Consider the following 13,696-nt stretch of genomic DNA (forward strand, 5'->3'; position numbering starts at 1 on the left):
GAGTTCAGTAAGTTATGTTTTGTCATTAACTCACCACCGTTGCTACATAGGGGAAAAAGTGGGTTGCAATTGATGAAAGAGTGCAAGTAAGAAGGACTGCAGGGTTTTTATCTGTTTTATCTTTTTGTGGAGAAATATTGTGAGCAGTCATAGGTGTAATTGAGTATTTTCTCAAAGAATATGATACATGTACAGTCATTATGATTGACTCTAGGCAAATGATTATTTACAAGTGGAAAATACCTTATAGGAGGAAATATTGTTTTTAAATCCATAGGCTTTTTTTTTTTTAGCAGTTTTGGTTCAAAGAAGAAAATTGAGTGAAAAATACAGAGTTCCCGTATACCTCTTCACTCTGTGCCCCAGTTCCTCGCTTCCCCTTTTTTATAATACTCACCCAAGTATATATTTATTGATTGGGGGGAAGAGAGAGAAACATCAATGTGAGAAACATCAAACAGTTGCCTCCTGTACACGCCCCGGCTGGGGATCGAACCCACAAACCTAAGTTTGTGCCCTGACGGGGGATGGAATCTGCAACATTTTTGGTGTGTGGGATGATGTTCCAATCAACTGAGCCACCTGACCAGGACTTAGTTTCCCCTTCTTAACTTTTTGATTCATGTAATGCATTTTTACAATTGATGAGCCAATACTGAGATACACACACACACACACATGCACACATTTTAAAGATTTTCTTTATTTTCAGAGAGAGGAGAAGAGAGGGAGAGAACATCAGTGTGTGAAACATCAATCATGCCCCCAACTGGGGACCTGGCCTGCAAGCCAGGTATGTGCCCTGACAGGGAATCAGACTGATGACCTTCAGTCCATGAGCCACACCAGCCCTGGTTGGTATGATATTAGGGTTCACGCTTTGTTGCACATTCTATAGGTATTTTAAAATTGTGGTGGAAAATACAGAACATTAAATTTATCATCTTAACCGAAGTGTACAGTTCAGTAGTATTAAGTATATTCACATTGTTATGTAACAAATTTCTAGAAGATTTTCATCAGAAAATAACTTTTTAAAATATAGGTGTAATATACATGAGGCTGGTAAAATTATGGACTTATTTCCTTTTCATTTTTTCAAACTTTCTCTAACACTAAAGGAAAATGTTTGTATAAGAAAGAGCTGACCGGCAACCTGGGGTTGGGACTGTCAGGGCCTGAACCTCCAGCATCACCCCTTGGCAAAATATGACTCTTAATTTCCAACCCAGAGACCGCATCTTTGCCAAGATGAGAAGGTATCTTCATTGGCCATCTTAAGTAGGTAAAGTTCCCAATGGAGCTGTAAAACTACCCACAGGCTACCCATTTTCTTTTTGGAACTCATGAGACTGCTTTTGTAGGCCCAAATGATATATTTCCTTACTCAGTAAAGTATGGGAAACCAAATAAATGAAAGGATTTCATGAAAGTTTATGGTAGATAGATAATCTGAAAGTGAAATTTTGAAGTCAACAGGCATAAAAGCCAGTAATGAGGGTGTGACTAAGGCAATTGACATAATTGCTCCAAAAGCTGCCAGAAGAGGGAGAAAAAGGCAGAAACCAAGTAGAAACCACGGAGTTGGGAGTAGCGACAACAGCAATAGCATCTATTAATCTAAAAATGAGTCCTAAACAAGGACAACCTGTAGCTACAGAGGTCAAAATTCCAAAACCAAGAGGCAAACCCAAAATGGTAAAACCAACCTGTCTTTCAGAGAGCAACACAGTAACTGAAGAAGACAAAAGTAAGAAAAAGTGGCAAGAGTAAAAAAAAACAAACCTCAAAAGCATCCTTTTAGGATGAATAAGGCCAGAGGAAGAAGATTAGCAAAGGAAAGAGCCAGACAAATAAGGAGGAGAAGGAAAAAGTTGAATCAAAAGAGGAAGATAATTGAGAAGAGAAAAGGTAGAAGAAATCTTTAGACTGCTCTTAGGAGAAATGTGCTGAAAGGCCAACATGAGAAAGCAGCAGCAGATAGAACATGCAAGCAAGAGGAACAAATGGAAACTGAGCACCAAGCAACATGTAATCTACTGTAAGGAAAAACTCTCTTATTTTGGACTCAAAGTGTTCATGCAGTTACAGAATAGGAAATACAAGTGGAGCAAATGAGATGAAGATCTTGAGAGAGACTCATTGGACTCATTTCACCCTCCCCCACCCCCTTTGATGGAAGAACATTCCATGTTCTAAATTGAGGACTTCATTAATGACATTATTACTGTATTTCTTAAATTTCTTGTAAGGTACACACTACATCCTAAGTTCAGCCATCATGCCTTTTAAAAGTTTTGTTTTCCAAGCTTAAAATTAAGCTTTGTGTTTGAAGATTAAACTAAGCTCAGATCAGGATGGTGATTGTACATTATTTTGTTTAGAAAATATAAAAAATTAATTTTCTTTTGGAGTTAGGTGTTAAACTGGAATGACTTTTATACCCCAGAGAATGGGAGCAGTTGTGCCCTTCCTTTGACATTGCTTCGTTAAGGGTTTAGAATCTTAATTGTTTTAATCCTAAGATACATAGCCTTTCTAAAGAAAAAAACAAAAATGAAACTATAACCAAAATTTTATTTTATTTTATTTTATTTTTATCATCACCTGAGGAGACATGCTCATTGATATTAGAGGGGAAGGAAGGGAGGGGGGACGGAAACATCGATGTGAGAGAGAAACATTGATGGATTGTCTCTCATACATGCCCCAATGGGATTGAACGCACAACCTTTCAGTTCATGGGATGAATTTCTACCAACTGAGCCACATCAGCCAGGCTAATTGACATAACATTATATTCAGGTGTACAAAATAATGATTTGATATTTTTAGGTATTGCAAAATGATCACCACAACATCTAGTTAACATCTGTCAAATTCCATAGTTACAATATTTTTTCTCCTGATGAGAACTTTCAAGGTCCACTGTCTTAGCACCTTTCAAATATACAGTACAGTATTATTAACAGTGCTGTACATTACAACCCTAGGACTTGCTTACTTTAAAACTGAAAGTTTGTACATTTTGATCACCTTCACCCATTTTGCGCACACCTCATCCCCCACTGCTGGCAACTACCAAGCTGTTCTCTGGCTTGCTTGCTTGCTTGCTTCTTCTTTTTAAAAAATTTTTCATAGAAGTGAATCTTATGCTGTATGATAATTGCCTTTCTCTTAGCATAATGCCCTCAAGGTCCATCCATGTTGTCACAAATGGCAAGATACCCTTCTTTTTTATAGCTGAATAGCATCCCATTGTATATACAAATGAAAATATACCACATTTTCTTATCCTTTGATCTGTTGATGGGCACTTAGGTTATGGACATTGCTTGGCTATTGTAAATAATGCTGCAATGAACATGGAGGTACTGGTATCTCTTTAAGATAGTGATTTTGTTTCTTCTGGATAAATACCCAGAAATGAAATTGCTGATCTCAACACATTAGCTCATCCTAGAGGTTTTAGAAAATTTATATTGGTCATCATTGTTTCTGTAGTTTCCTGGTTGTTATTTTTTAAAGACTGTTTCTTTGGTTTATTTATTTTTTCCTTCTCCACACTTTGCTTTTCAGTGCAGTTATTCAGGAAAGGAAATTGCCACTCTTCACTTACTCCTTCACCAGCCATAAGTTTCAGGTTTTATTATTGAAGTAAAAAGGCTCTGTGGTGTGTGTGTGTCTTGTCTGTGTGTTTTGAGAAAGTGAACCACAGAGGTGCTTGATGAATGAAGCAGTGTTCAGAGTATCAAAAAGCTGAGTCCTACAGAATATTGACATTTTCCATAGCATCTTCATTTAGTACGAATGTGTCAAACCTAATATTTGTGAGATGATTCTTGTTCCTACAGTAATTATTTTTACTGTTAGAGACTTGTATGACTTAAATTAACTTTACATTCTCACCCAGATTATTTAAAATAGTTCTTTCTCTGCTGAACAGAGTTAGCTGTGAAGGGTGAGCTTTCCTCATTTATTGTCAGTAATGCCACTTTGAGGTATGAAAATGCATCTTTTATAGATGTGAATGTTAATCTCTACTGTATTTTGGCAGTCATCCTGGTGTCTTCAATGCACAACTTTCAAGCTGATAAATTTCATCTAAAAGAAATGTATGGGGATGTTTTAAAAATTATTTGGCATATTTAAAGCCTAAGGTATTTCTAGTAGCTTATTCCATGCCTCAGATGAAATGACAAAGCAAAAAAAAAAGACAGTCTTCTAAGATAGTATAGTCAGCCAAACTCTTTTGTTTGGGTAGAAAATGCTTAGTTCTTTTCTACCTCAAGTTAATCTTCTTCCTTGGAGCCTTTCTTGAGCCATTTCCAGCTTTTAACCTAATGTAATCTTTTCTTTAGTTGAATTCCTGTTAATAAGTTCTTGTAGCTCTTATCTTTTTTTCCTGCCATGCCTTACGATATGAATAGTTGTTTTATTCTCCCTACCAAATTATAAGGTGTTAGTAGGTAGAATGTGTCTTGATCGTTTTTGTGCCTTTTGCAGTGCCCTCACAATACCTTGCTCAATAAATAGATAATGGCTTGAATGAAATAATGGCAGTTGGACATTTTGAATTATGTGAACTTTGCTTAAACCAGTTAGGCTAATGTAGGGTGCTATCTCAGTAACCATTCAGGATGGCTTTCTTCTAACAAAAAATACAAAATACTTTCACATTTACCTTTTCTGAAATGAACTCTTGAAGCCAGAAAGAACTTCGCAATAAGTACTACCTGTGCTTTGTGTCTTCCAGAATAAAGTCTTAATTAAGGCTGGTTACATAGTTGTCTTAGTAGTAGAGCTAGAAAGAGAACCTAAGTTTTTTTGTATTTGTGCTTGTATAATTGATTTGTGACCTCCTTGACAAGTTGACAGGTATACATTACAATGATTTAATAAAAAGGTATGATAATAGTGGCACAGAATTTTAATTCTATAGGAATTCAGAGGAGAGAAATGAAGAGTGGTAAAGACTTTCCCTAACTCTTATGGATGAGATGGAATTTCATTTGAGCCTTAAGGAAAGATGTCCAAGGAATAGTACAGATATTGTTTGTCATGTTAAAACACTCAGAAACAATGACAAAAACAGGACAGAAAGTTGACTATCTTCATTTCTACTCTAATAGCATATCTACTATATAGTCATTATATTTATCATTATTTAGCATTATTCAACTTATACAATATTCCTATTTAAATCAATAAATATTTGAATGTGTTTAATGTCCAAAGTATTGTGTTAGACTTTGTGTGTTAGACTCAGTACTCATGTTTCAGCTTTAAAGCAGATACATAAGACCAGTTTAGTGAGCTCTATGAGTTTTTTAACTATGAATATGAAATCAATTATGAAAATGTGTTAATTATAATAGTTCATGTAGTCTGCACAACGGATAACTTGGCTGGCTAGTCTGAAACTACTTAAACCTGCTCTCAGAAGTCCATATATCTTAAATACAGCAATATCAAGTGCTCACTTTTTTCTGCTATTCTCCTATGTTCATGGAAACTATTGTTTTTGTACATTGCACATCTTTTCGGGATATCACACGCTCTTTGCAAAGAAGCATTGCAAATATCAGTGAAATAATTATACTTATATTTCTGTTACTACCCAGTATGTACTTACTAAGTTGTTCCAGGTTGTAGCTTTAGTAAAGTAGATTAAGAAAAGGTATATTCATCTGTATTGTGAAACACTGAGGTAATGTTACTGTATTGCAGTTGAATTGGGCATACTGTAATTTTTAGTATGAATTTTTGATATGTTTACCATTATAATTCATTCATAATTTCAGGATTTTTTTTCTGTCTTCAGAAGGGTAAATATGACAGAATGATGTGTAATCTTCTTTTCCAGTAGAGTGTGAAGATGAAACACTTCTGGGATATTTCTGAGAATTTTGTTGCTGTTTAGATTAAAACATTCTTTCAATAGTATAATGAATGAATAATCTATTCAGGTATTTTGAAAGTATAAACAATCATTAGGAAGCAAAACATTGGCTAGAAAAACTCTTCACAGGCCCTGGCTCATGGGGCTCAGATGGTTGAGTGTCCTTCTGCAAAGCAAAAGGTCACAGCTTTTCCCAGTCAGGGGACATGCCTGGGTTGCAGGTTAGGTCCATGGTCATAGCGCATATAAGAGGCAAGCCATCGATGTTTCCAGTCATTTCACCTGCTTTATCTATGTGTCTGGTGCCCCTTTAGCTGTCGCCCTCGTGGTGTTTCTCAGAGTGGGTGGATTTGCGTATGTTCCATGGGAGCCCGTTATACACTCTTCTGAGAGACTGGTTGTTTATTCTACTACCCCAAAGCCCACTAGTTTTTACAGCCAGAAGTTATAAGGCTTTATTTTCCTGGCACTGGAACCCTGGGCTGAGCAGCCTGGCCTGGAACTGTGATCATTCACTCCCCAGGTGTCCCTCCTTGTTTTATCTGCCACACGTGATATGGGCCCACCCATTCTGCTGGCCGCCACCACTGCTGCGTCGCTGCCACTGCCTTGCTGCCACCACAGTGTGTTCTCTCCACCCCTTCTACCTGTCTGGGTAAATATTTCCTCTTTAAATCCTTAGTTGTTGGATTTCCATACAGTTTGATTTTCTGGCAGTTCTGGTTGTTTTTTGTTTTGAGGTTAGTTGTGATCCTTTTTATGGTTGTATGAGGAGGCAAAGTGTATCTATCTACACCTCCATTTTGGCTGACCATAATTTTGGCTTTAAAGGAAGCTGAGAGCGAAGTTGGGGAAGAAAACTTATATACGAACAAATATGTTAATTGCCATAGGAAGATATGTACAAAGTATAAGGTAATTTAAGTTAGGAAGCAGTGAACTAAAGGGTTGGAGCATGGATACTCTGATTTCAAAGTCATGTAACCAGTAAGAAATGCCTGTTTTCCTTTCATTCTGCTTGGTGGAATAAAAGAATGAGGGATTCTACTCTGGCCTCAAGATCATTGTCTAAAGGAAAAACATTATGTATTAAGTGGACTGAGGTACCAGAGATGATCCTGAGTCTTTTGGGATGCCCCTGATATTTCTGTCACTGATCAAAATTCTATACCATTCTGAGGCTCAACACTAAACAGAAGTCTTTCCTGACTAACTTGGTCTTCCCTTATTTTTTAATTCGGTAACATCTACATCTAATATGTTTATATGTACTCAGGATGGAAATGTATTATTTCAAAAATGTTTTATGTGTATCTTGTCCAATTAAAATGTAAAAAATAAATTTGGCCTTTTAGATCTCAAATAGGGCTAAATAGTATGAACCTAGTTAATTTTTATTGAATAAGAACTTCCTAGTAATTCTCTTAGATGCTCAACTAATCAACTTTTGCTGTGGCAGCAAATGCCCCCGCCCCCTAAATTTTAGGGCTTACAGCAACAAACATTTATTTCCCACCAGCATAAAGTAGGTTGGCTGTGCTCAGCTGGCTCGCCTGCACTTGACATTACCTGCCTCTGTTTTGAGATTTGTTCATTATAGAACTCAGGTCTACCTGGGGCATTATCTTCTCTTGGTAGAGCGCAGGAGCACAAGAAGGCTAACAGCAGTAGCTCTTAAAAGAACTTCATGGAAATGGCCCACATTTTACTGGTTAAAGCAAAACATTTGGCAAGGTACACACCCAAAATGAAAAGACTAGGAAAGTATTATTTGCCTGTGGAGTGAGGATGGGAGAGAGAATGTTTATTGGACAGTATGACCCAATACTGATGTTTCTGAATTAAAACAAAAAATTAAAGGAACAGGTGACATTGTAAGTATGAAACAAAAGAATCTGGCAGGGAGGCGGGCTTCCAAGGGCCTAGGAGCGAGAAAAGATTTAATTAAAACTTAAACTACTTTAACAAATGTCATATCAGCATTACCAAGTAGAGGGCAGCAACATGTCCTAGTTAAAAACTGGGCAAGCCAGTCTACTCTTGGTTCCGATTCTGGATCTACCACCTCTAGGTGTACAGTCTTCAGCAAATCACTGTATCTCAGTATTCACATCTGTAAAATGGATGTGCCACTTATCAAACTGTTACTTTTCAGCTCTAAATCCTTCGTTCATTGTCTTATTTGTTATACTGGATACTTCTACCTTGCCACCTTTTAAGCTTTGTCAGTAGTAGGACTGGAGGGAGACTGGAGAAGGAAAGGGTGTTACTTCCTGATTCTAGTGTGCTTTGTAGCATGCAGTGGTCAGCAGCAGCATGTGGGACACCCAGTGGCACTCACCTCCTAGGGAGTTTTAGTGGCGACATTCCTGCATGCAGTTTCTGAATGAGTTACATACTGTGGCTTCTCCTCCCCATGGGCACTTCCTGAGTTCTGCTGGCATGAATTCTAGTAGATGGCTTTATGTGAGTTTTTTTGGTGTGGAACTTTAGTAAATTTCTCAGACATCCATGCCTGTGTCCTCATCACAAGGTCTGGATCTCAGCTCTGTTGGGAATAGCCACTTTATAGATTTCTTTTCTTGTGTGCATGGGCCCTCGAAGTAGTAGCTACTCCCTATATCTGCTGTCTCTTTACCCCTTAGTACTTAGTCCCCTGTTGTAATTAAAAATGCTTTATATTAATTTTTCCCTGTGAAAATTACTATGTGGTTTCTTGTATTCTAATTGTACATTGACTGATGTATCAGGTTTATAAATAGCACTTTTCTCATAAAATTGTTCTGAGGATTAAATGAGATACTTGGTATTGCAAAGTACTTAAAATAGTGTCTGCCACTGAGTAAGTACTTATATTTTTTGATGAAGGTGATACTATCATCATCATCTATATCATCATCACTGTCACTACCACTAGTTAGGAGTAACATTTCTACTTTTTGTTCATAGGATGTTTCGTCTTAAATCACTTTCTGCACTGGCAGAACTGGCCCTGGGCTCTCGATGGTACCATGGAGGATCACAGCCCACTCAGATCAGGCGGCGACTAATGGTGGTGGCTTTCCTGGGCGCATCTGCAGTGACTGCAAGTACTGGTCTTTTGTGGAAGAGGTGAGTGTTATCTTAGCATCCTTTTCTTACAGGTGCTTTGAGTCTTCTAGTTGTTTTTGTTATCTAAAAGGAATTGATTTCTGGCTTACCGTCCTACCAAAATTTTTTGCCCAAATCATTTGGCATTGATAATATTTATCCGTGAAATAAGATATTTTAGAGAATTCAACTATCATGTCTGAGCAACAAATGGGAAGTATTCTGCTTCAAGATCTGCCTGTCCCCTTTGCTGAATGTTTTAACTAATTTACCAATTTAATAATTTTAATAAGTTTATAATAAATAATATAAGTAATAAATTTAAGAATTTAACAGTAAAACTCAGTGGTTTTAAGTATATCCCCAGAGTTGTTCAGCCATCACCACTAATTCCCAAAAATTTTTATCATTTCATAAACTCCATGCCATGCCTTCTACTTTTTCCATATTCTCTCACCCCAACAACCACTAATCTACTTTCTCTCTATAGATTTGCCTATTCTGGAAATTTCATATGAATGGAATCTTACAATATTTAGTCTTGTGACAGGCTTCATTCATTTAGCATAATGTTTTCAAAGTTCATCTGTGTGATACCATGAATCACTACTTCATTTTTTTTTAATGGCAAATTTATGTGATGTTGTATGGAGTGTATACCACATTTATTCATTTATCTGTTGATGGCTATTTAGGTTGTTTCTAATTTTTGGCTATTATGAGTAATGCTGCTGTGAACATTTGTGTACAGTTTTTTGGGTAGAATATGTTTTAATTTTTGAAGGGTATTTACTTAGGAGTAAAATTTCTGGATCATATGGTAACTCTATTTTTAACTATTTGAGGAACTGATGGACTTCCTTCTAGTCTCACTAGTAATGTATGAGTGTGTGAGCTCGTGTGTGAGTATTGGCTTAGATTTTCTCATATGTAAAATGAGGGTAATGATAGTACCCATTTCATAGGGTTCTTATAAAGATTAAATGAGTTATTAAATGCTTAGAACAGTGCTTGGCATATAACTTTGTAAAATAAATATCTTGTGTAGAAAATATTTGGCACATAGTAAGCTATCAATAAATGTTACTTATTATTCTTGTGTATAATAATGAGCCTGAGCAATGGTGAAGAAAAGGGAGAGAATTTTAGCAGAAAAAACTAGCTTTTCAAAAAGGGTTGGAGTCTTGACATAATAGATCTTACATATTATGCTAAGGAATTGAGAGGTTAATGTCTAGACAGTGGTGAGCTTAGAGGTTTTGAAGCAAGAGATTGATAATAGACAAGTTTTAAGAGACATTAGTATAGCAACAGCAATGAGATAAATGGGACTGGGGAAACGCTACTGACAAACACTAATACTAGTTTAAGATGATGAGGAGGGTGTATAGGACCCTTAGAAAGGAGATGCTGGGCTTAGAAATAATGCCAGGTAAAATGGACACAAAGAGACTGACAGTTCAAGAAAGAGATCTACACTGAGAAACAAAAAGAGAAGGTGAGAGGGAGGCAAGAAGGAAGGAAAAGGGGAGTAGGAAGGGTACTTTTTGTCCTCTGGCTGTAATAAATAGTAAATGCTTAGTAATTTCTTCAGGGATGCTTTCCTATAATGGAATTGTAGGGTCCCATGCAGGTGCATTTACAAGGGGGAGTGAAAAAAACCCCTGGAATTATCTTCTGGAGGGCAGGCCCCTTGTAGTATAGGCTTCCCCCACTAGGTGAGTGTTCTAGAAACCCATCTGTATCAGTGTACCAGCTGGCTTCGTTGTTGAGAGGCTGGGTTCAGCTTCAGTAAATATTTTTAAAGACTCGAACATGTCTGGTCATTTCATGATGGGTGATTTATGAGCATACCTGCCCACACTGTGCTGAGTGTTTGACCAAAAACAGCATGCCCCCTTGTGCCCTACACTCCCTATTCGCCTGATCTTCCCCGAGCACCTTTTTTTTTTTGTTTCCTTGGACAAAAAAACCTCAAAGGGAAACATTTGCCAGATATGGAAGAGATGAAACAAAAAACGGCAGAAGCACTAAAAGGCATCAAAGTTGATGAGTTCAAAAACTGTTCTGAGCAGTGGAAAAAAGTGTCTTGATAGGTATATTGCATCAAATGGAGAGTACTTTGAAGGTGACTAAAGTTTGAACATGTAAGAATAAATACACAGATACATAATTTTTTATAAATAAATTTCATTTGTGTGTGTGTCTGTGAGTGTGTGTGTGTGTTCCCCCTTGTAAAATTGTCTTTTGGCCCAGTCTAACTTCAAAGAGGACAAGACACTGTACTTGAAGAAATTGAGAAGTTGTTTCATGGTTTGAATGTTTAAGAAGATATTATTCCTTTTCATCCCCAGAGTCAATTTGCTTATGCTATTGAGGTTAAACACTGATGAACAAGTTTAGGTTATTTTTTTTATTTGTATTTTGCTACTCTTTGTAATACTGCTCCCCAAAAAGGAATAAGAAGTTAGTTTGGAGTGTTATGTAAAAGAAACATTAATATTTTTGTTGGTACAGCATTTGGAATATTTGAGCCCCAATATATCTAAAACAGAAAATTTTCATGTTGACAGCATTTCCCCTATGTTAGGATTTTGCTTTTGATTTTAATTTCATGACAGTTTCAAAGTTACAAATGTACTAAGTACCATGATTTCAGTCCTCCTAAATTGTTATTGTTATGCCTTTGCTGAGCCATATACGAAGTTATAATGAGATGAACTATAATTATTCTCAAGTTTTGAAACCAAAAATAAAAGTTGTTGCACTTTTCTTGTTAATGATGAGATCAGGATCAATAGCAAAGACTCTCTAAAGTAATTATGAATTATCTTGTCAGAGGATATAGGCATAGGGTTTGCCATTTAATTTTTAACTATTTTTTCCATCTTCTTTTTTTTTAATTGTTAAATGAGCAGAAATAAAATTTTTCTCTAAGAAGTGAGATTTAAAGTTCACTTTAAAACAAGGCACTATAAAATGAGGATAGTTTAAGGAGCCTCTGGGACAACTTCAAGAAAACCAAATTCACATTGTGGGGTTGCTGGAAGGAGAAGGGAGAGAGCAAGAAATTGAAAATCTATTTGAAACAATAATGACAGAAAACTTCCCTAACCTGGTGAAGGAAATTGACCTACAAGTCTGCGAGGCACAGACTCCCAAACAAGAACCCAAAGAGACCCACATCAAGACACATGATTAAAGTGTCAAAGGTTAAAGGTAGAGAGAATTGTAAAAGCAGCAAGAGAAAAATATTTAGTTAGCTACAAGGGAGCACTTATAAAACTATTAGCTGATTTCTTTCTCAACAGAAACATTTCAAGCCAGAAGGGGCAGGCATGAAATACTCAATGTGATGAAAAGCAAGGATCTACAACCAAGACTACTGTACCCAGCAAAGCTATCATTTAGAATTGAAGGACAAATAAAGAACTTCCCAGACAAAAAGCTAAAGGAATTAATCATCACCAAACCAGTATTACAAGAAATGTTGCGGGGTCATTTTTAGAAGAGGGTAAAAAAATGATAAAAAATATGAATAATAAAACAGCAATAAATACATAACTATGAACAATTATTTTAAATGAAAATGGATTCATTACTCTAGTCAAAACACATGGTGGCTGAATGGATGAGAAAATAAGACCATTAGATATGCTATCTTCAAGTGACTCATTTTCAGATCAAAACACACACAGGTAAAGTAAAGGGATAGAAGAAGATATTTCATGAAAATGGAAATGAAAACAAAAAAGCTGGAGTAGCAATACTTATACCAAACAAAATAAACTTTAGAACAAAGGTTATAACAAGAGACAAAGAAAGGCTCAGCAATTCCACTTCTGGGTATTTATCTGAAGAAACTGAAAACACCATATTTGAAAAGATGTATACATTTGTATGTTCATTGCAGCATTATTTACAATAGCTGAGATATGGAAGCAACTTAGGTGTTCATTAATAAATGAATGGATAAAGAAGTGGTGCATATATATTATGGAATATGATTCAGCCATAAAAAAGAAAGAAATCTTGCCATCTGTGCTGGGTGAAGTGGGTCAGACAGAGAAAGACAAATGCCACTTATATGTGGAATCTAAAAAACAAGCAAGCAAGCAAGCAAACAAGAAACAGGCTCACAGATCCAGAGAACATTTTGATGTTTACCTGATGAGAGGGGGCTTGGTATGATGGGTGAAAAGATGAAGCGATTAAGAAGTGCAGATTTGTAGTTACAGAAAAGTCATGGGGATGTAAAGTACAGCATAAGGAATATAGTCAGTATTGTAATAAACATGTATGGTGTCAGATGAATATTATATTTATTGGGGTCATAAGTTATGTAAATGTCTAATCACTGCATTGTACACATGAAACTAATATTGTATGTCAACTTAAATTGAAAAATTAAAAAAATTATTTTTTTAAAAAGAAATGTGCATGAAAGCATAGACCTTAAAAGGAATGAGACTGTACCTGGCTAAGTGGCTCAGTTGGTTGGAGTGTCATTCTGTACACCACAAGGTCGTGGGTTCAATCCCTTGTCAGGACACATACTTAGGTTGCAGATTCAATCCCTGATTGGGGTGTGTGCAAGCAGCAACTGATTAATGTTTCTCACACAGATGTTTCTCTCTCTCTCTTTCTCTCTCTCTCTCTCTCCCCTCCCTCCTCCATCCCTCTAAAAATCAGTTATTTTTTTAA

The 13,696-nt window shown here is 36.4% G+C and overlaps 1 protein-coding gene and 1 pseudogene across 1 annotated transcript in view; both read left to right on the forward strand.

The window, feature by feature from the left end:
- MICU1 (mitochondrial calcium uptake 1) overlaps positions 1–13,696 on the forward strand; it is a 225,486-nt gene that overhangs the window by 35,103 nt on the left and 176,687 nt on the right. The window contains exon 2 of the mRNA XM_054572634.1: positions 8,852–9,013. Within this exon, the coding sequence (XP_054428609.1) occupies positions 8,853–9,013 (161 nt within the window). The 5' untranslated portion in view covers position 8,852. The remainder of the gene's footprint in view (positions 1–8,851; positions 9,014–13,696) is intronic.
- On the forward strand, positions 1,210–2,166 carry LOC129069900 (PC4 and SFRS1-interacting protein-like; annotated as a pseudogene).

This window comes from Pteronotus mesoamericanus, unplaced genomic scaffold (genome assembly GCF_021234165.1).
Source record: "Pteronotus mesoamericanus isolate MK-2021 breed Mesoamerican mustached bat unplaced genomic scaffold, CSHL_Meso_final contig_24, whole genome shotgun sequence".
NCBI classification, from domain to species: Eukaryota; Metazoa; Chordata; class Mammalia; order Chiroptera; family Mormoopidae; genus Pteronotus; species Pteronotus mesoamericanus.